General features: G+C 44.1%; 1 protein-coding gene across 2 annotated transcripts in view; it reads left to right on the forward strand.

Annotated features, from left to right (window-relative positions):
• Positions 1-21,196, forward strand: part of Arhgap39 (Rho GTPase activating protein 39) — a 98,041-nt gene that overhangs the window by 52,124 nt on the left and 24,721 nt on the right. For both annotated transcript variants that reach the window (XM_041671995.1, XM_041671996.1), the window contains exons 3-4: positions 5,263-5,682; positions 16,986-17,069. In XM_041671995.1, the coding sequence (XP_041527929.1) occupies positions 5,263-5,682; positions 16,986-17,069 (504 nt within the window). The remainder of the gene's footprint in view (positions 1-5,262; positions 5,683-16,985; positions 17,070-21,196) is intronic.

Below are 21,196 nucleotides of genomic sequence, written 5' to 3' on the forward strand. Positions count from 1 at the left end.
ACTTACTTCTCGTACACAGTTCAGGACCCTCTCTCTGCTTAGGAAATGGTACTTCCTCCCACAGTGGGCTAGTGTTTCTCTATCAGTTAACTAATTAAAACGATCCCCAACACCAGACATGCTCACAGGCCACTCCAGACAATTGAGACTCTCTCCCCAGGTGACTAGATTGTATCTGATTGACAAGTAAAACTATCAGCACACTTTTAATCCCTAGCAGAGGCAGAGGCAAGGCAAGCACTTGTATACTGGACTACATAGTATATTCCAGATCAGCCAGAGCTCCACAGGGAGACTGTGTCTCAAAAAACCAAGAACAACAACAACAAAACCACCCATATAGCATGTTCATCCTGGTGATCGATTGACTGATTGATGGATTGATGGTGGTGGCTCCATATTACCCATACTGGCCTTGAACTCTTGAACTAAGCACTCCTTAAGCCACAGCCTCCCAAGTAGCTAAACCACAAGTATGTGCCACCATGCACAGATATTTCAGCAATTTGGTTTTAACTTAGTTGTTCCAGTTAACCCTCTCTATATTTTCCTGTAGAAACCTACATCTTACCATGGTTCTCACAGTTAACATATGCTAACCATGCTGCAGGTGTCTGGAGATCTATATTGTGAATCCGTTTCTTCTCTCCTTGTTTTTGGTCAGCTCTTAACTTCTACATGATTGTTCATGATTTTGTTGAATACCCATCCTTGTAGAGATGAGTAGAATTGCTAATTGCAGCTGTCCTTTATGGTAGCCCTGCTAGGGAGAATGTGTGCTGTCTCCAAACTGATCTGCTTACCTTGTGCCTGCCTAGTAGTTACTGCCCTGTGCCATGGCAGGCCCTGCATTATACTCCTCCAGCCTATGGGTCAGGAATTGCCAGGCATCTGGAACAAACTCAGTGTAAGATTTAAATATCCAGCTGGGTGGTGGTAGTGCACAACTTTAATCCCAGTACTCCGAAGGCAGAGGCAGGCGGATCTTTGAGTTTGAGGCCAGCTTGGTCTATGGAGCAAGTTCTAACTACACAGGGAAACCAACCCCCCCCCCCCCCAAAAAAAAGAAAGAACAAACAAAAAAAGAGAGACTTTAATTTTTTATTTTTATTTTATTTTATTTTATTTTTGGTTTTTCAAGACAGGGTTTCTCTGTGGTTTTGGAGCCTGTCCTGGAACTAGCTCTTGTAGACCAGGCTGGTCTCGAACTCAGAGATCCGCCTGCCTCTGCCTCCCGAGTGCTGGGATTAAAGGCATGCGCCACCACCGCCCCGCATAGACTTTAATATTTTTATTATTTATATTAGCTACAGTTTTATAGCCATTGCCCAATGTTGAAGGAAATATTTGCTTCCTGGCCTGAGAAGTCCCCATCCCAGTTCCCTATGATAAGCATGATAAGATGGCTCCAACTGGGACTACATCTGGGACCCTAAACCTCTGGCACTAGTTCCATCTTCACACTGATATAGGAGAGGCAGACTAGGCAGACCAGAAGACATACTATGTTGATAGATGTTTTTGTCCTGCCCAGTCCCACAGCCATTCAGTCCCAAAGAAACACACAGAGGCTTACATTAATTATAAACTGATTGTCCTCTTAGCTCAGGCTTTCTTATTAACTCTTGTAACTTACATTAACCCATAATTCTTGTCTGTATTAGCCACATGGCTTGATATCTTTTATCAGTGAGGCATTCTCATGTTGCTTCCTCTGTGTCTGGGTGATGACTGCAGACTAAGCTTTTCCTCTTCCCAGAATTCTCCTGTTCTGGTCGCCCCACATATACTTTTTGCCTCACTACTGGCCAATCAGCATTTTATTAAACCAGTATAACTGACAAATCTTTACAGGGTACAAGACCATTGTCCCACAGCACCCTTGAGGTTGAAAAGAGCTTCCTGCCTTACATAGTGTATTATGGGAGCTAGAGACGGTTCTGGGCAGTGGGTAGGACCACTGTGAACTTTGGCATAGAAACCATTGTATAGAAGGTTGGGAGGAAGACCCATATTACCACCATGACTGACTGAGTAAATACATAGGGTCTAATGTCATGTACAAGAACCCAGCTGGTCTGCGTTGATGCAGAGATACTCAGCGGAGGCCTTGACCCTCTTTGCAGTGTTGAGCTGGGCAGAGAAGGTGGATCACAAAATCCTACATTAAAATTCTGAACTTCAATCTGCATGAGACAGAGAAGAAAGATCTGGGAATGGTACCCACTTTGGATACCTTGAAGTCTACCCTCAGTAACACCCCTCTTTCAACAGAGCCACACCCTAATCCTTCCTAATACTAATAGTTCTACCTGCTGGGAACCAAGCATTCAAAGACATGAGGCTGTGGGGGCCATGCCCATTCAAACCATCACATTCCCTCCCTGAACCTCATCGGCTTGTAACCATATCAAAATGGAAACTGCATTTAGTCCAACTTTAAAAGTCCCGATAGTCTTTCACAGTCTCAACAGTTTTAAATGTTCAAAATTTCTTTTGAGACTCAAGGCAATCTCTTAAATGTAGCCCCCTACAAATCAAAAATAAAAACCAGGTCACATACTTTGAACATATAATGTCATAGGATATACATAACCATCCCAAAAGGGAGGAAAGAGGGGTATAGTGAGCAAATCCTGGACCAAAACAAGACACACATTAGGGCAAACTGCAAATCCTCTGCCCAAGTTCCAGGACAGGCTCCAAAGATACAGAGAAGCCCTGTCTCAAAAAAACAAAAACAAACAAAACATAAAAAGGGGGCGGGTAATAGAACGTGAGGCATAGCTCAGAGACAGAACAAATAGATGCTTACTACATGCAAAGATCCGGGTTCATCTCTAACAATAGAAAGAAAAGAAAATAGGAGAAAAAATATCAACCATAGTACAAGATTGTTGATTTTGCTAAGCTCCTCTAATAAAGGCTCAGAGAGCCAGGCTGATCCACAGAGCCAGATGCAATCTCAGACAGAAATGTTCACCTGTAAACCTGGACCTGGTAGTGCTGCTCTTGTCCATCACGGGGCCGGGGGGTAGTACTATTTAGCAAAATGAAAGCCACAAGAAGCAAAATCAGTCCAGGCAGATGCAAGACTTCAGTATAAATGGCAACTTCAGTATAAATGGCAACATTATAAAACTTTGAGAAGTCAATTTATAAGAGAATATGCTTGACCTGCAAGTATAGATTTCTTAAACCAGAAAGAAATAGGATTTATAAATCCAACTAATTAAGATTAAAACTTGTTTTTTTCAAAAGACAAAAGAGAATAAAAACATAAATCACAAAGTAGGTCCTCCTGACACATCATTGAGCATCTATTTAGAACACGTGTTTAAAATAAAGCTCCTGTGGATCACTAAGAAACCAAGAAAAGCTATGTTCCTTGTGAGTTTTTCAGGAATTTGAGAAAAGTGTTTGACTATGTTAGTAATAGCAAAAAGTAAATAAATAAAACACACATGTAGAAATCATTGCTGTATTTTTATATTTGAAATTTTTCTTTATAAAGTCTGAAAAAAAGAGCAGATCATTTTAAAAGGGAAACAGAGGCATGGACTGAGAAACTGGCTCTGGTGGTGAAGCGAGGACCTGAGTTCAGATCCTCTACACCCATGTAAAAGCTGGGTGTGTGCATATAAGCCAGTACTGGAGAGGCAGGGTTAAGCAGATCCCCGGGGCAGACTCACTGGACAGTCTAGGAAAAAGAGTGAACTCCAGGTTCAGTGAGATACTCTGTCTCCAGTAAGCTGAGGATGTGATTGAGGAAAACATCCCAATGTAAGCATATACCTTCATAAACATACATACATACATTTGTAAGCATGAACACACATAGAGCAGAGGGAGGAGTGGGAAAGCTGCACCAATTCCACCATGTCTAAGACTTTTTTTTTTTTTTTTTTTTTGCTTTTTCAAGACAGGATTTCTCTGTAGCTTTGGAGCCTATTCTGGAACTAGCTCTTGTAGACCAGGCTGGCCTTGAACTCACAGAGATCTGCCTGCCTCCTGAGTGCTGGGATTAAAGGCATGTGCCACCACTGCCCAGCCAAGATCTTTTTTTTTTTAAATTATGTGTATATGTGTTTTGCCTGCATGCATATCTGTATATGGTATACATGCCTGGTGCCCACAGAGATCAAAAAAGGGTATCATATCCCCTGGAACTGTACAGACAGTTGTGAGCTGTCATGTGGATGCCGGGGAACCAAGGCTGGGTCCTCTGCAAGATCAGCAAGTGCTCTTAACTACTGAACCATCCCTCCAGCCTCCAACCTCTTTTCTTTTTGCTTTCCTGTCTGGTGACCTCCTATAGAACTATATAGACACAGCAGAAATGTGTCCCTTGCAAACAAGGCTCCACAGCTTTATTTATTATGGATGTGGCAGGCCTTCTCTGACATTCACTTTGTCTTTATATCAAACACTTCCAGAGCCAGGCTTGGAGCTTCACGTTTGTCATCTCTCCATGTGGCAAGCTTAGGCAGGAGGATTGTAGGCCATTCTGGGCTACAGACTCAAACCTCCATTAAAGAGGAAGGGGCTTCCCCAGAACAGTGCTCCAGTGATGTGCCGCACAGTTCCAATACGAGTGCAGCTGCTTTGTGGAAACATGGCCACTGCATCAGTGGTTAAGAGTGAGTGATGTTCTTCAAAATTTGGCTCCCAGGACTCATGTTGAGTGGTTTACAGACTGTAATTCCAGCTCTGGGAGGTCCTCTGCCCTCTTCTGACCTGTTAGAGCACTACACACATATGCACATACACACTCATAAAATAAACCTTAAATAAACAAAAACTTGGAAGCAGTCGTTAAACATTTACAGCCTGGGGGCTGGAGAGATGGCTCAGTGGTTAAGAGCATTGCCTGCTCTTCCAAAGGTCCTGAGTTCAATTCCCGGCAACCACATGGTGGCTCACAACCATCTGGAATGAGGTCTGATGCCCTCTTCTGGCCTGCAGACATACACACAGACAGAATATTGTATACATAATAAATAAATAAATAAATATTTAAAAAAAAAACATTTACAGCCTGACATCAAACATAAGGCCTTGCTTGGAGTACTTTACATTTTTATAAATAAAAAGGATTACAGGGCTACAGGCTGAGAACCAGGCAAGGGCAATAGTTTGTGGTTCTGCTGCTCTGGGGGTTCCTAGGAAATACCACCAGGAGCACTCAGCAGCTGGTGGAAGCCCCTGTCCAGTATGTAAGGTGAGAGCCAAGGTCTTGGTTGATGCCCTTGTCCCCTGCAGGTTGGAGTGGGTGGAGATCATCGAACCACGCACCCGAGAACGAATGTATGCCAACCTGGTCACCGGGGAGTGTGTATGGGACCCGCCAGCCGGCGTGCGAATCAAGCGCACTAGCGAGGACCAGTGGTGGGAACTTTTTGACCCCAATACATCGCGCTTCTACTACTACAGTGCTGCCTCGCAGCGCACGGTGTGGCATCGCCCACAGAACTGCGACATCATCCCTCTGGCTAAACTGCAGACGCTGAAGCAGAACACCGAGTCTCCGCGAGCCTCTGCAGACAGCAGCCCAGGAAGGGGTAGCCGCGATGGTAGCACCGGTTCGTCACTGGAGCCAGAGCCTGAGGAAAGGGCACAGGAACTGCCAGTTCGCAGCGGGCGGGCGACAACCTTGGTCTCTTCGAAGGAGGAAGGCAGCAGGTAAGGAGTCAGGGCCTGGAATTGGGGCTGGGGTAGGGGTACTAAGAAGAGGATGGGGCTGAGGTGGCAAAAGGCTGCATATAGCGTGCAAGACTGTTCGTTATCCAGTAGTAGGGTTTTAAGTCTTTGCTGGGCCAGGGTTATTAGGCAGGCCAGCCGCTTCCTCTTTAGTTTATTGATTGTGTCATTAGTCACAAGTGGAAGTGAACAGAGCCTCGGAAGAAGGGAAGGTCAAGTAAGGCCAGGTGTGGTGTTGCACACCTGTTATCCCGACATTTGGGAGGTGGAGGCAGCTGAGAATCAGGATTTGCAGTCAGTCTATATTAAGTGAGACCCTGATTCAAATACAAGAGGGAAGGAGGGAGAGAGAAAGACATCAAGGAGGAAACTAGACACTTGGAGCCCCTTCAGTCCTTTTCCAGGAGGCCATTGATGTACCTTCAGTGGGGACATTTCTTCTGCTAATAGTTCTGGCTTTGGGTACTGAGTAAATTTTATGGAGACTGAATGAGTGGCCTCTAATTCTGGCAGCATGAGGGATAGAGGGACAGCCTTCCTTTGAAGGAATCCATCTGGAACCATGATGTTGCTGTCATTGCTTATATTTGAGCCAAACTGATTCTCCTGAATCCTCCAGGAAGGAAATGCATCTGTTAATTGCTTGAGCAGGTGAAGAGACTGGGGCTCAGGCAGAGGACTTACTCTGCATGGTTAAACAGATAAGGCTATCTGGCTGCAATGGGAGCCCTTGAGTCAGCTGTCTCCAGCTGCAGAGCATAACCAGGTGTGACTCTGCTGGGGGTGTCACTGTACCCTTATTTCTTCTGTGGAAATGAGGTTATGGTGTACTACCGGCCTGGGGGTGTCATTGTAGCCTTATTTCTTTCTACCTGGCCTTGAAGTTCTCCCCGTGTGTAACTTCTGTATGGAAAATCCAGAGGAAGAAGCCCACATATCTAGTGCATGCATTATGATAAATTCTCACGCATACATATGCACCATGAGCATCACCACAACCAAGGGAATGATGTCTCTTACCCTGACTCCCTTGTTCCCCTTGTCCCTCTTCACCACCACATTTAGAGGACTGTGGATCTGCTTCTGGTACAGAAATCAATGTATTTTGTAGAATTTTAACTGAACCTAAACCTTGTATACTCCTTTGGCCTCTCTTCTCTCTTCTTTTTATTATTTTAACATGTTGTTACATGTATCAACACTTCGGAGTATTATCCTCTGGTGTAGGCTTTAGATAGTCTTTGCTACATAGCCCACAATGGCCTCAGATAACAGTCCTGATTCTGCTGCCTCCCCAGTGCTGAAATAGCAGGTGTGTGCAATATTCAGATCTGGCTCCAACCCACTTCTTCTGTTTGTTGTTTGAGACAGGGTCTCCCTGTGTGCCTCTAGCTGACCTGGAATTCACTAGTAGACCATACTGGCTTTGAACTCACAGAGATCTGCCTACCTCTGCCTCCCGACTGCTGGGATTAAAGGCATGTGCAGCCATCACCCAGCCTCCCGGGCCTTTATTTTATTTTATGTTTTTATTGTGGTTAATTTTTTTTTCTATTTTGGATCTCAAGCAATTAACTGCCCTAAGAGCCCTAAGTTTTTGCTTAATTTTGTTTTTCCCAAGATAGGGTTTTTCTATAGCTTTAGGAACTTGTCCTGGAACTAGCTCTTGGAGACCAGGCTGGCCTCGAACTCACAATGATCCACCTGCCTCTGCCTCTCGAGTGCTGGGATTAAAGGTGTGAGCCCTCACCCCCGAGCTTTGCCATAAGATTTCATGTTATAGCATTTTCTTTGTGTTTTCTTGTGCTTGGGACTCTTCAAAGTTCTTGGGCATATGTCTATATAGTTTTCATCAAGTCTGGAAAATTCTCAGCCAGTTTTTTCTTGTAGCTTTAATATATCTTTATCCCCGGGATTCCAGTTACAAGTGTACTAAACCTGTTGCCATGAAGTCACTGATGCTCATGATTTTCTGGTTTATTTTCTTCCTTTATTTTATGTGTATGGGTGTCTGGCATTTATGTTGTGTACCGTGTGTATGTGCTGCCCACAGAGATGAGAGGAGGGTGTCAGGTTTCCTAGAACTGGAGTTACAGATGGTTGTAACCCACCATGTGGGTGCTAGGTTCTTTACACTAAGAACAAGTGCTCTTAACCACTGAGCCATCTTTCCAGCTCCATTATTATTATTATTATTATTATTATTATTATTATTATTATTATTATTAATTAGTGACTGTGTTTGAATATGTACATATGAACGCAGGAGCCCCTTGGATTCAGAGTGATACGTGGTAATGAGCCACCCAGAATGGGTGCTGGGAACTGAACTTGTGTCCTCTGTAAAAGCAGCACACACTTCTTTTTAAAAGCAGGGTTTTACTATGTAGACTAGGCTAGTCTCAAACTCATAGACTGCCTACTTCTACCTCTTGAGTGTTGGTATTAAAGGTGTATGCCGCCCCTTCAGCTCTAGTGCACTCTGTACCACTGAGCCATCCTTCCAACCCTTTAGTGCTTATTTTCTTCATTCTGCCCAGTGCATCTTTCACTTTCACTTTGTAAATTGAAATGTTCATAATGTTTATCTCTATAACTTTTTTTTTTGGTTTGGTTTGGGTTTTTTTTGTCTTGTTTTGTTTTTTGTTTTTTGAGACAGTATTTCTCTGTAGTTTGGAATGCCCTGGAACTAGACCAGGCTGACCTCCAACTCACAGTAATCCACCTGCTTCTGCCTCCTGAATGCTGGGATTAAAGACGTGCTCCATGGGCTGGAGAGATGGCTCAGTGGTTAAGAGCACTGCCTGCTCTTCCAAAGGTCCTGAGTTCAATTCCCAGCAACCACATGGTGGCTCACAACCATCTGTAATGAGGTCTGGTGCCCTCTTCTGGCCTGCAGACATACACACAGACAGAATATTGTATACATAATAAATAAATATTTTAAAAAAAAAAAAAAAGACGTGCTCCACCATCTGTATAACTTTTAAAAAAATATTTTATGTGTATGAATGTTTTGCCTGTGTGTGTGTGCGTGTGTGTGTGTGTATGTGTGCGTGTGCGTGTGCGTGTGTGTGTGTGTGTGTCTAGTATTCTCAGAGACCAGAAGAGGGCATCAGGTTCCCTAGAACTGGAACTACAGACCATTGTGAGCTGCTAAGAGTAGGCTAGGAACTTAACCCAGGAGCAGTAAGCACTCTTAACTGATGAGCCATCTCTCCAGTCCAACTTTTTAATTATTGATTGATTGATTGGTTGGTTGGTTGATTGATTGTGACAAAGTCTTGTGTAATCCAGGCTGGTCTTCAACTTATTATGTAGCCAAAAGATGCCCTTGTATTTGTGGCACTCCTGTCTCTGCTTCCTAAATACTAAGATTATAGGCATGGGCTGTCCCACTTTGTCTTACACGATGCTGGGGCTTTATACGTATAGGCAAGTACTCTACCAACAGAGCTGCATCCCTTGCTCCTCATCTCTAGAACTTTAACTTGGATCATTTTATGTTTTTGTATATCTTATGCCTGTTTGCCTTGTTTGGTTTTTTCCTTTTTTAAACTTTATTATTATTGTTGAAATGTATGTGTATGTGTGTATAATGTAGGAGTAGTATATATGTGCTACAATGTGCATGTGGATGTCAGAAGGCAATTTTTATGGAGTTGATTCTCTCCATCTTTCACTGGGTTCTGGGAATCAAACTCAGGTCATCAGGCAAGTGTCTCTACCTGCTGAGTCATCTCACTCAAACTATTCAGCTCTCTTTTCCCTTCTAACCTTTTCAGCATATGGAATATACTTTAAATTATTCTTTAGTGCCTCCCTTCCTGACTTCACCATCTGTGTTCATTCTGAGTCAGGTCCAGCTGGGCTGGGTGTTCTCTTTGCAGAACACTTTGTAAGCTAGAGTACTGCCCTATGAGGACAGGCATGCTGCACATGAAGGAGAGCATCTGCCCCAACAGAGAGCACTTAGGGCCGTGCTCTGAGAGAGATCTAAAGGTACCTTGCAGGCAGCAGGTTACCAGTGTGGCTGCTCCAAGGACCAGGAGCATTGACATATCCTGACATCAAAACCAATGGTAGGGGCTAGGTCAATGGCTCAGTTAGAAATAGCCTGCCATAGAAATATGAGGCCCTGCATTTGGATACCAGCACCCATAAAAAACCCAGGCATAGGAACCAGGCATAGTGGTACATGCCTTTAATCCCCACACTCAGGAGGCAGAAACAGGAGAATTTCTATGAGTTCAAGACCAGCCTGGTATATATAGAGGGTTCTAGGCCAACTAAGCCTACATAGAGAGATCTTATCTCAAAAAAATAAAAAATAAAAAAAAATCAGGCATGGTCATGCTTATGTAATCTAGACAAAAACAGATGTCTTCAGAGTTTGCTGGCCAATAAGTCTAGCTCAGCTTAGTGAGAGACCCTCTTCTAAAAGTTAAGGTAGACACTGGTCGAGAACAACATCAGATGCCACCCTCTGGTCTACACACACACATACACACAGATACACATAAAGTGGCAAAAGAAAACCAATGGCAGGCATTCATGTGTTCTGAATTGTGACAAGATTTTTGCCTTTTCATACAGATGGGTGTTGCCAAGTAAAGAGATTTTTCCATGCGTGTATAGTTTGAACTGAGCATAACCATTGTTTAGGCAAAAATATCAAGCTCTCTTAGTCTCTTCTCTTTACCAATATTTTTATTTTTGTTTGTTTATTTGAGTCTGTGTCTCATATTATGTTAGCTCAGGCTAAAATGGAACTCATTTTGTTACCCAAAATAGCCTCAAACTAATGACAGTTTTTCTACCTCATCGTCCCTATTGCTGTAATTACAGCATGCACCACCATGCCCAGCCAATACTTGTCTTTTAGCATGCCTTGAAGATTAGCTGCACTTGAATGATGGTTAGATAGGGCCACCTTAGTCACACAATTAAATGGATTTTAAAACTAATTTCCTTTGCATTTTGTCTAAAAATCTTGCAGTTATATCTGCTACAGATGTGTGTTGGAGTGGGATCATACCTTTTTATTTTGACAGCTTGGGAAATAAAGCAACTAGACGTCTATGACTGAGACATCAGTCATCCTTAAAGTGACTGCTGCAGTGATTCGTGTGTAAGTGCCATTTGCCTTGGGATTGTAGACTTAATTCACTAAGAAACATTTGCAAACTGGTCTGTGGTGACACTCATTTTTAATCCCAGCACTCAAGAGGCAGAGGCAGGTGGATCTCTGAGTTCAAGGCCAATCTGGTCTAAAGAGTAAATTCCAGGACAGCCAAGCCTTACACAGAGAAACCCTGTCTTGGAAAAATAAAAAGCAAAAAACAAAAAACGAAAGAAAAACGGGGCTGGAGAGATGGCTCAAGAGGTAAAGAGCACAGGCTGCTCTTCCAGAGGTCCTGAGTTCAATTCCCAGCAAACATATGGTGGCTCACAACCATCTGTAATGAGATCTGGCGCCCTCTTCTGGCACATAGGCACACATGCAGGCAGAATGTTGTATACATAAGAAGAGAAAGAAAGAAAAACATTAGCAATGCTGGATGTGATGGTACACATCTCTAATATCACATTTGAGAGTCAGGGGCAGAAAAATCACAAGTTTGAGGATAGCCTAGGCTACATGACTGAAAACTTTTTCTCATTCAGAAAATTTCACTGTTTGCCCTTAGTCTAAAAAACTAATCAGCCAAGCAGTGGTGGTGCACGCCTGTAATCCCAGCACACGGGAGGCAGAGACAGGCAGATATCTGAGAGTTAGAGACCAGCCTTGTCTACAAAGTGAAGTCCAGAACAGCCAGAGTTACACAGAGAAACCCTGCCTTGAAAAATTAAAATAAATTAATAAATAAATACATAAATAAATAATCATAATACAATTTTAGTCCTTCCAAGCTTTTAGTATGCTGTGGTGGGGCAAGTCAAGAATACTTAGCTCTTATTTCTTCTGATCCTCCCCCAAAAAAACATAGTGGAATTATTTAAAGCTAGGTCCATGAGCATGAGTGAAATCTCTTGTTGACACTGGCGTTCCCATAGTTCATGATAGATTCTATTTTTTTTTCTGCAGAGTACTTCTACTGAAAAATATAATAACCTTGGGCTTATATTCTTACATAAGCTTACAATTTCCCAAGTTTTATAAATTGTTCTCCCAAGTCTCTAGTGCACACTTACTCTTGGCGTGGTTATTTGCACACATTTTGGAGTGTTTACTTCAGGTGTGCTTAATTAGTGGTCCATCAGTATTATCTGGGGAGTGTGAAGTTCTTTCTCCTAACAGGCTCACGTGTTGAGGGCTTTGTCCCCGCCTAGTGGTGGTGTTGACGGGTCACTGAGAGTGAAGCATGTGTTTGTTCTTAGTCTTTGCACACGTGTCTCCCTCATCCCACTGCCATGAGCTAACAAGTCTCTTCTCCTACAACCTTTCAGAGGTAATGTTCTGCCTCACCATAGGCCCAGGCACAATAGAACCAACTCCTCACAGACAGAAATTTCAAGTCCTGAGCCAAATGACCCTTCCCTCCTGTTATGTCTGATATTTTTGTCACATTGATAGCTAACTTATTGAGCTTATTTGCACATATTCTCTGCTGTAGTTTCCTACATAGACAATTTATAGGAGGCAGATCCTTAGTATTTCAGCTTAGCTCTGACTCTTGAAAAATTGATCAGTGTCAGTAACATGTTATGTCATCAGGAGCCAAACAAAGCCATTGAACTACGTGACTGTTATATGTCTCTTGTGGACCTCACCTTCAGAAGAAACTGTCTGTGCCAAAGGCTAATGGTCTCAGGCAAATTTATTATATCTGGACATACTGTTTTGGCTGCTGCAATCAATACAATTTAATTAATTCATCATTAGTGAGCAGTTTTCCTTGCTTGACTAAGAAGTGAGACCCTTAGGCTAGGGAGATGCTTAAGTCGGTAAGTGCCTGCTTCCCTGGTATGAGGACCCAAATTCGGATCCCTAGCACCCACATAAAAACTATGGCATGGTGAAAATATATCCATACCCCTGGTGTGGAAATGAAGATGGCAGAGCTCTTTGATCAGTCATTCTATCTAAGTGATGCACACTGGCTTTGGAGAGAAACCCTGTCCCAAACTCTGCAGTGGAAGGCAATCCCGCAAGACACATAATGTCAACCTCTGGTCTTATATATACATGCTCATGAAAAACAGAGATACAGAAACTGAGAATTTTCTTTTTTCTAATGGTTATCTTTTTGTCCAGTAAATGTGCTATAATGAGATATTCCATCTTGAGGCTTCAACTTCCATTTAAAATCACTGGGAGCATTATATAAGTTGAGAATAATGTGGCATGTGCCTAGTAATGCTGACATGTGTTGTCTTAGCACTGTGACATGTCACTATGTCATAAAGATGGTGTTCACCATCTAACAGTTTACTGTGCTCAAGAACATGACATCTAGGATCTATTTTCCTTTCGTTGTTTTGATGTCATAAGTAGTCTCTGATGTTAAACATAATAAAACATCATGATGACGAGCTAAATGCTGTCGAGCGACAGCGGCATCCCCGTGATTCTCTGCCATTGGGCAATACATGAGTTATAAGAACCATGCTGCATCTCTCGTGCCTGCTCAGCTCTGCTGTCTAGTGCAGATGCTCTACACACTATAGGGAATAAGTCATTGTGCTAAGAAATTTGAATACCATGCAATTTCCACATCATAAAATATTTTCCACCATTTTTTTAAATATTTATTTATTATGTATACAATATTCTGTCTGTGTGTATCCCTGCAGGCCAGAAGAGGGCACCAGACCTCATTACAGATGGTTGTGAGCCACCATGTGGTTGCTGGGAATTGAACTCAGGACCTTTGGAAGAGCAGGCAATGCTCTTAACCACTGAGCCATCTCTCCAGCCCTATTTTCCACCATTTAAAACATACAGCCACCCCCCCCCCCAAAAAAAACATACAAAACCCATTCTTAGCTCACGGGCCTTATAAAAATAGGAAGCAGGCTAGAACTGGCTGCAGTTTCTTGACCTCCTATTTAAACTGCAGCCATTTTAATAGCCAATCCATAGTCCCAAGATGTGGTGGGAGCTCCTGTTTGGCTCAACATAAAGCTGCATTTGTAGGCTATGCCAGACTCCCCTCCTACTCCATTTTACTTACTGCCGAAACCTCCCTCTCTGATGACCCTTTCTTGATGCTCCTCCCCGTCTTAACCCCATGGATGCCCGAGGATCTGGTTTGTTATCTTGCATATTTCTATGGAGTAGGTACTGCTCATGTCCCTGCCCCACTGAGGGCCAACCTGGCATCGGTGATTAATGAAGATAAGAGATATGTCCAACCTTTGCCCAAAGTCTAGAGGACAGGTTGATATTGACTCCTCCTACCTAGGCACTGGTGGCTGGAAGTAGGATGTAGAAGGAGGCATAAGCCCTAAAGGTCCTAGGTGCCCTTAGTTGTATGAGTGTAATGGTAGAAGCAGCCTTCTGACCCATGGAGTCCTCTGGAATTCTGAGATGCAAGTAGTAGGCAGGTGGAATGTCTTTTCCATGTGTATTCTGGGAGAGAAGAGGGCATGAGCCTGAGGAGGAGGAACTAACTGTGCCATACCCAGCATGCTCTGCTGCAGTGTAGCATGGTAGTGAGCCTGGGGAACCTTCAGGGTAACTGATGACTGAATCCCATGCTCTGTAAGGTCTTGTGGCATTTGATGACCAACTGGACATAACACGCTAGATACCCTGCCTGAAACAAATGGACTACTAGAGTTATACTAGATATACTAGGTATACTAGAGTTACGTTTACATATGTCATTATTATTTTCTAGCTTTCTACTCTATATCATAATCTTATATTTGAAGATATTGACTACTAGCTTTTGTTAATGATTGCCACTTATTCATTCAGTCTTTTGAAATTCATGTCCATACAGAAACAAAAATGAAATGCCTTATGTCATCTGCCACTGATTTCCAGGTACATATTCTTGCAGCTTTTGAAATATTGTCCAGCATTCCGTCAGCTGTAGTGGCACACATCAGAAGGATAAGCTGTGGAGGCAAAGCCAGGAGATCACGAGTTCTGGGACATTTTGGGCATTGCACTCTCAGTGTAACAGGGTGCTCTCTTCGCTTTTAGACATAGGACTTCTTTCTAGAAATCTTGCTATCTTCCTAATTTTCTATTCTGTTTACTAAATTCTTGTATGTTGCCTTAGACCATTTTCTGCTCCCACAGTAAGATATTTTTAGCAGCGTGATTCATAGAGGAAACTGGCTTATTTTGGTTCATGAAAAGTGCAGGCGGGAGAGACAAAGGAGCTGACCTACCCTGCAATGCCTTGCCCGCGCAGATCTCTGAAGAGCACTCCACCCCCACAGAAACTCAGCAGCACCCTCATCCCTCTTCAAGACCTTTCCCTTCCTCAGGTTGGAACAAAATTTCAATGTGAGTTGGTGTGAACAAACCATATCATATGTGTCGGTTGATGATCACACTTTCTGGTGAGTTTCAGAATCTGTGCTCTCGAGTGCTACTTTGTTTTGATCAGGGAGCTCTATGCAACCACCTTTAAGTAATGGAGCCCTTGAGTTCTTCTGTACTTTGAACTTTTTCTCTTAGCTATTTCTCCATTTTTTTTCAGTATTTTTTTGTGTGTATATGTGTTTAGGCAAATGGATGTGCCTATTTATATATGTGCTTGTGTCTATTTCTGTCACTCCTCAGTTTATTTTTTGAGACAGCATCTCCTGCTAAGTTGGAGCTTGCCATTATGACTGGATTTGCTGATCCCTCAGCTCCAAGGATCCTCCTGTCTCCCCTCCAACTTAAGGTTACAGGTGCATGTCTTCACGCAGGGGTCTGCATTCAGATCCTCATGCTCTTCACCGACCATGCCATCTCCCTAGGCCCTGTGTATTATAGCCAAGTATTACTGTTTTGATCCAGCACAGTCCTTATATTTGTTTGCGAAGAGAGTCTTTCTGGTTTTTGGAGACAGGGTTTCTACTATTCTGGAACTCATCTGTAGGTCAAGCGTCCTTGAACTCACAGTGGTTCACCTGCCTCTGCCTCCTGAGTGCTAGAATTAAAGGTGTGAGCGTGCACCACCACCGCCTGGTTTATGAAGAAGGTCTTAATGCTTATCCCAGACTGGCCTTGAACCTCAGCCTCCTAATTATTAAAATTACAAACATGAATCACTAAACCCAGATGAATGTGGGGCTTTGATTAGAATAAATGCTTTTGAGATTGAACCTGTGCCTTGTATATGTGAGCTACCTTTCAGCTTCATTATTAATTTATACCCTAGACGTCTATATTATTTATCTGTTTGTTTCTTGGTTTTTCAAGATAGGGTTTCTCTGTAGTTTTTGAAGCCTGTCCTGGAACTAGCTCTTGTAGACCAGGCTGGCCTCGAACTCACAGAGATCTGCCTGCCTCTGCCTCCCGAGTGCTGGGATTAAAGACGTGTGCCACCACTGCCCGGCCTTCTATTTTATTTTTGTTGTTACTGTTGCCATCATGCAAATGCACTTGGTTGCTAAACAATCAATTGAAAAGAAAAAAAATGCTGGACAATGGTGCATGTCTTTTATCCCAGTACTCAGGAGGCAGAGATAGGCGGATTTCTGTGAGTTCAAGACCTGCCTGGTCTATAAAGCTAACTCTGACGGCCAGGGCTACACAGAGAAACTATGTCTACAAAAACAAAAGCAGAAAAGTCACAGGTGGGTATGTACTTAAGGAAGTAAAGCCTGGCTACAGACCTGCCCTGTGTAGCCATTTGGTAGCCCAGGTAAGGAGCTCTCCTTTCAGAGTCTTCAGTACCTTGAACCAGGAGGAGTTGTGAAGGACAAAATGGCAGTGGGCCTTCCCAGATGCTGAAGTCCTTTCCATAGGTCTATACTGAGCTCTGTGAGGATAGTTTAAAATACATGTTTGAATACAAAATAATGGAAGGGTGTTTATTTTTGGAATGTAATGGATCTCAAAGGAGTTTGCAGTTTGGAGAGAAACCTGGCCCGCTTGCTCCATGGCCTCTAGGCAGGGCACTGTGGCTGAAGTTCTTGCTTAGCCCATAGGAAAGCACACAGGAGTGTGCAGTGCACACTTGTAATCCCAGCCCTCAGAAGGCAGAAGCCGATGGGTCTCTGTGAGTGTCACTGCACAGTGAGACCCTGTCTGTAAACTACGGCCATCCCCAGGGCAGTGAGCTTGAAGTGCTGCACTGACCTCGTACCTTTCTCATTCTGCTGTGTTTCAGTTGTTCATCACCAGGCGTGATCCTGGAGAAGGACTATGAGGTTTACCGGGATTACAGTGCTGACGGCCAGCTCCTTCACTACAGGTAAACTGCCTGATATTGGACACACCTGTCTGCTGATCTGAGTGTTCCTGGGTGGGCTAGTGTTGGAATAGTTGGAGCAGAGTCTGGTTGAGCAAGAAGCAATAGGAGCACCAGGAGAGGCTGTAAAGACCACCAGCCCCTTGGGTGTGGGCAGAGGACACTCACAATTGCCCTAACTTCACTGGGAATTCCATTTCAGAAGATCCTTGGTGCTCTCCTCAGCCTCTGGCAGAAGGATAGGGTGTGAGGGATCCTTAATGTGTGGTCCACCCTCAGGTAATACTGGCTACATACTTTAGAGCACTTGCCAGGCCCAGTCAGAAAACCTAAGGTAGTCAAAGAGAAGAAGCAGCTTCTGGCTTCTTGGCCCAAGGTCCTCAAACAGAAAAGTAGCAGTCTTCTTTCTTGGTAACTGGTTTGCTGTGGGAACAAAGGCAGAAAGCAGAGTATTATCCCTGAGGGTGGTCAGGGTCCTTATCACGGACCACCCAGCAACAGCATTGGTACTGGGGAAGAAGTTGAAAATTTGAGAGGCCCTGAGAGTTTACTTAGCCAAATGGATTTGTTTCCTAAGTAGAGACAGGTGTAGAAGGGAATCAGCATCTGCCCTGGCCCTTAGTGTACTATGTAACTACAAATGTGTTCCAGGTGTGTTCCTCCCTAGGCTTCATCTTCTCATCAGCAGTATGGGTCTAGATGGTGACAAATCAAACCTCAGCTCTGGCCACAAGGCTTGAGATTTTCCATGACTTTTAAAACACCATAGTGGGCCAAGGAGATGTACTCTTTACAGATGTGCCATCTAGTCTTTGGTTGGCAAGCACTGCCACAACCCTGCCAGCCCTGGGGAGCTCTTACCCCTCAAAATCAGGAGCCTGGCTCACTAATAAGTTTTCAGGGTGGCAGGTACCCCTTACAGGCACAGGTCCCAGTGGACTAAAGAGGCTCTCTAGGTCTTTCTAGATAACTTAGGTATGGATGGCAGATGGGAGAAGCAAGCCCACTCCAGGATCCTTCCACCCATCAGTCCTCATGTTAGCAGTTCAGCTACTCTCAGCCCTATAAAAACATGCCAGCCACATTAGCTGACATGACCAACCTCTGCAGAGGCCTGCCTAAAGGCCCTCCTCTGTTGCAGGAGGGCTCGCTTGTTCTGGGTCAAATGTTGCAAGGTGAGGGCCCGCTTGTTCATCCTGGCTAGCTTACACCCGAAATAACCACACAGAAACTGTATTAATTGAAACACTGCTTGGCCCATTAGCTCTACTTTCTTTTTTTTTCTTTCTTTCGTTCGTTCGTTCTTTCTTTCTTTTTTTTTATTTTCGAGACAGGGTTTCTCTGTAGTTTTTGCCTGTCCTGGAACTAGCTCTTGTAGACCAGGCTGGCCTCGAATTCACAGAGATCTGCCTGCCTCTGCCTCCCAAGTGCTGGGATTAAAGGCGTGCGCCACTACCAACCGGCTAGCTCTAATTTCCTATTGGCTAACTCTTACATCTCAGTTTAACCCATTTCTATTAATCTTTGTATATTGCCACATGGCAGTGGCTTACCGGGTAAAATTCCCAACGTCTGTCTCTGGCGGATCCATGGTATCTCTCTCCTACTCTGCCTTTCTTTCTCCCAGCATTTAGTTGTCTTCCCCGCCTTCCTAAATTCTGCCCTATCAATTAGGCCAAGGCAGTTTCCTTACTCATTAACCAATGAAAGCAACGCACAAACAGAAGGAACTCCTACACCACTCCTCAAAATCCCCAAGCTCTTTGCTCCCAGGTCTCCAGCCCTGCCATAGCCACTTTCTCCATAGCTACTATCTGTGTTGCTTTTTTCATTGCCTTTGATAGTCACTCCCTTTTACCTGCTAGCAGTGATACCATTGGAGATTCCTTTTAGAACCCCATATGGTCTCCTGGGTGGACCTGGACAGCACAGAGCAAGTGGCTGCATTTCTATATCAGGAGCACCCTCTGGGCTCTGCTGCATTCCAATGACCAGCCCAGGGTATTGATGTCTTATACAACCTGGAAAGGAGGGAAAATGCCTGATCTCAGCTACAGGCTGGAGGCTGCTTCATGCAAAGCATCCCAGCCTTTGCCTCCCCCCCCTTGTTGTATAGCTTTTCCATCTGTACAGATGTACAGGAGTGATTCCACCCAAATCTCACTCAGTGACCATGTGCATTTATGGGACTGACTGACATGCGGGAATGTAAGGTCCCAGAACAGCTGCATCACTGAGAAGTCCTTCCACATCGTGGATGATGCCCTCATGGAAGCTGCATTATTGGGCCCCACACACGCATCCTGTATAGTCTAACTTTTCCCAAGATCCTTGCAGTCAGAGGGGCAAACAAAAGAAAAAAAAGAGGGATGGTTAGAATTCCAGTCAGAGTCCTATGACCTCCCCTTTCCTCCTATAGGGAGTATAAATAGTCCTGTTATGGACATGAAACCCAGTCTCTATCTATCTATCTATCTATCTATCTCTCGAATCATTCCCATATATCAACCTGTCACTGTATTGTTCCCATTTCATTGCTGTGACTGCCAGGCCAGGTGATCTCTACTCCAAGATAGTGATGGGATAACCATGAGTGCCAACAAGGAAAAACCACGCCACAGCACTGTTGTGGGATATTTTACTCTTTCGGCTTTTTGAGGGGCCCACCACCCAGCTCCCAAATAAATCATACATGGAGGCTTAGTCTTAGTTGTGAATGCCCAGCCTTAGCTTGGCTTATTTCTTGCCAGCTTTTCTTAAATTATCCTACCTTTTGCCTCTGGGCTTATTATGTTTCTCTATTTCTTTCTTTCTTTTTTTTTTTTTTTTTTTTTTTTTTGGTTTTTCGAGACAGGGTTTCTCTGTAGTTTTGGAGCCTGTCCTGGAACTAGCTCTTGTAGACCAGGCTGGTCTCGAACTCACAGAGATCCGCCTGCCTCTGCCTCCCAGGTGCTGGGATTAAAGGCGTGCACCACCACCACCCGGCTTATCTTTCTCTATTTCTGTATACCTGTCTTACCTTCTTACTCCATGACTGGCTGTGTGGCTAACCCTTGATGTCTTCCTCTACTTGTTCTCTTGCTCCTTGTTCTCCCTTCTCCCAGATTTCTTCTTCTATTAATAAATACTCTCTGCCTGACAGCCCCGCCTATCCTTGCTCCTCCCTCACTATTGGCCATTCAGCTCTTTATTAGACCATCGGGCATTTAGACAGGCACAGTAACAGCTTCACAGAGTCAAGCAAATGTAGCATAAACAAAAGTCACACACTTGAAAATAATAGTCCCCAACACAACACCCATTTTGTCATTGTTGCCCTTGTTACTGAGACCTTGGCACAAGCACCAGTGACATCTGGAGAAGAGGTGGGATCACAAGACGATATTGGTGCTTGCAAGAGCCCTAGAGCCAGAGGTTTGCTTCAGTGGGATCTCTGAGTCCTTGGCTGACTAAATACTTCTTGCAAAAGCTAGAATAAGGATCAGACCTCATCCAGAGATGCACTTGAGACTCTGCAGCCCATGTGCTCCCAGAACAGATGCTGTCCTCATTTGATCATCTTGGCTTCAAGAAAGGGAGTTTGCTGTCCTTGGAGCCTGTACAACACACAGGTATGGGCAGAGCCACTCAGTTCTAAAGGTCCAAATGATTCCTGGATGGTGAGGTCCCCCGAGAAAGGCATCCTCCAGAGCAAGGTATCCCCCCACATGGCTGGGCAGTGAGAGTGGGACCAGTGACCCAGCTGGCACCAACTACCTTGTGGCTGAGGGAGCCCAGCACAGATCAGCATGTTAGCTGGAATGACAGGAAATCAAAGCACTTGTGAAACAAATTATAAAGGAGATCAGAGCTGACCGACCTGAGGTAGTGAAGCTGCCCCACAGTTCAAGAGAAAGCAAATACAGTATTTTCTGCTGCCCAGGTACAGAAAGCTCACTAGTTTGCTCCTGGCCCAGAAATAGCAGTTGCAGTTAGAAATGCCCAGTGTGTGCCACTGTCCTGCTGCTTAGCACCTCAGTCTTATGGTTCTTGTCTTTCTGATCCTCCTCCTGGGACCAGCTTATGAAGAGGAGAAGTTGCAGAGAGAGGGGAACACACAGAGAGAGGAAACAGCAATTCTGAAAAAAAAA

Source organism: Microtus oregoni, unplaced genomic scaffold (assembly GCF_018167655.1).
Source record: "Microtus oregoni isolate MIOR12 unplaced genomic scaffold, Mior012 000022F_ref0000154, whole genome shotgun sequence".
Classification (NCBI taxonomy): Eukaryota; Metazoa; Chordata; class Mammalia; order Rodentia; family Cricetidae; genus Microtus; species Microtus oregoni.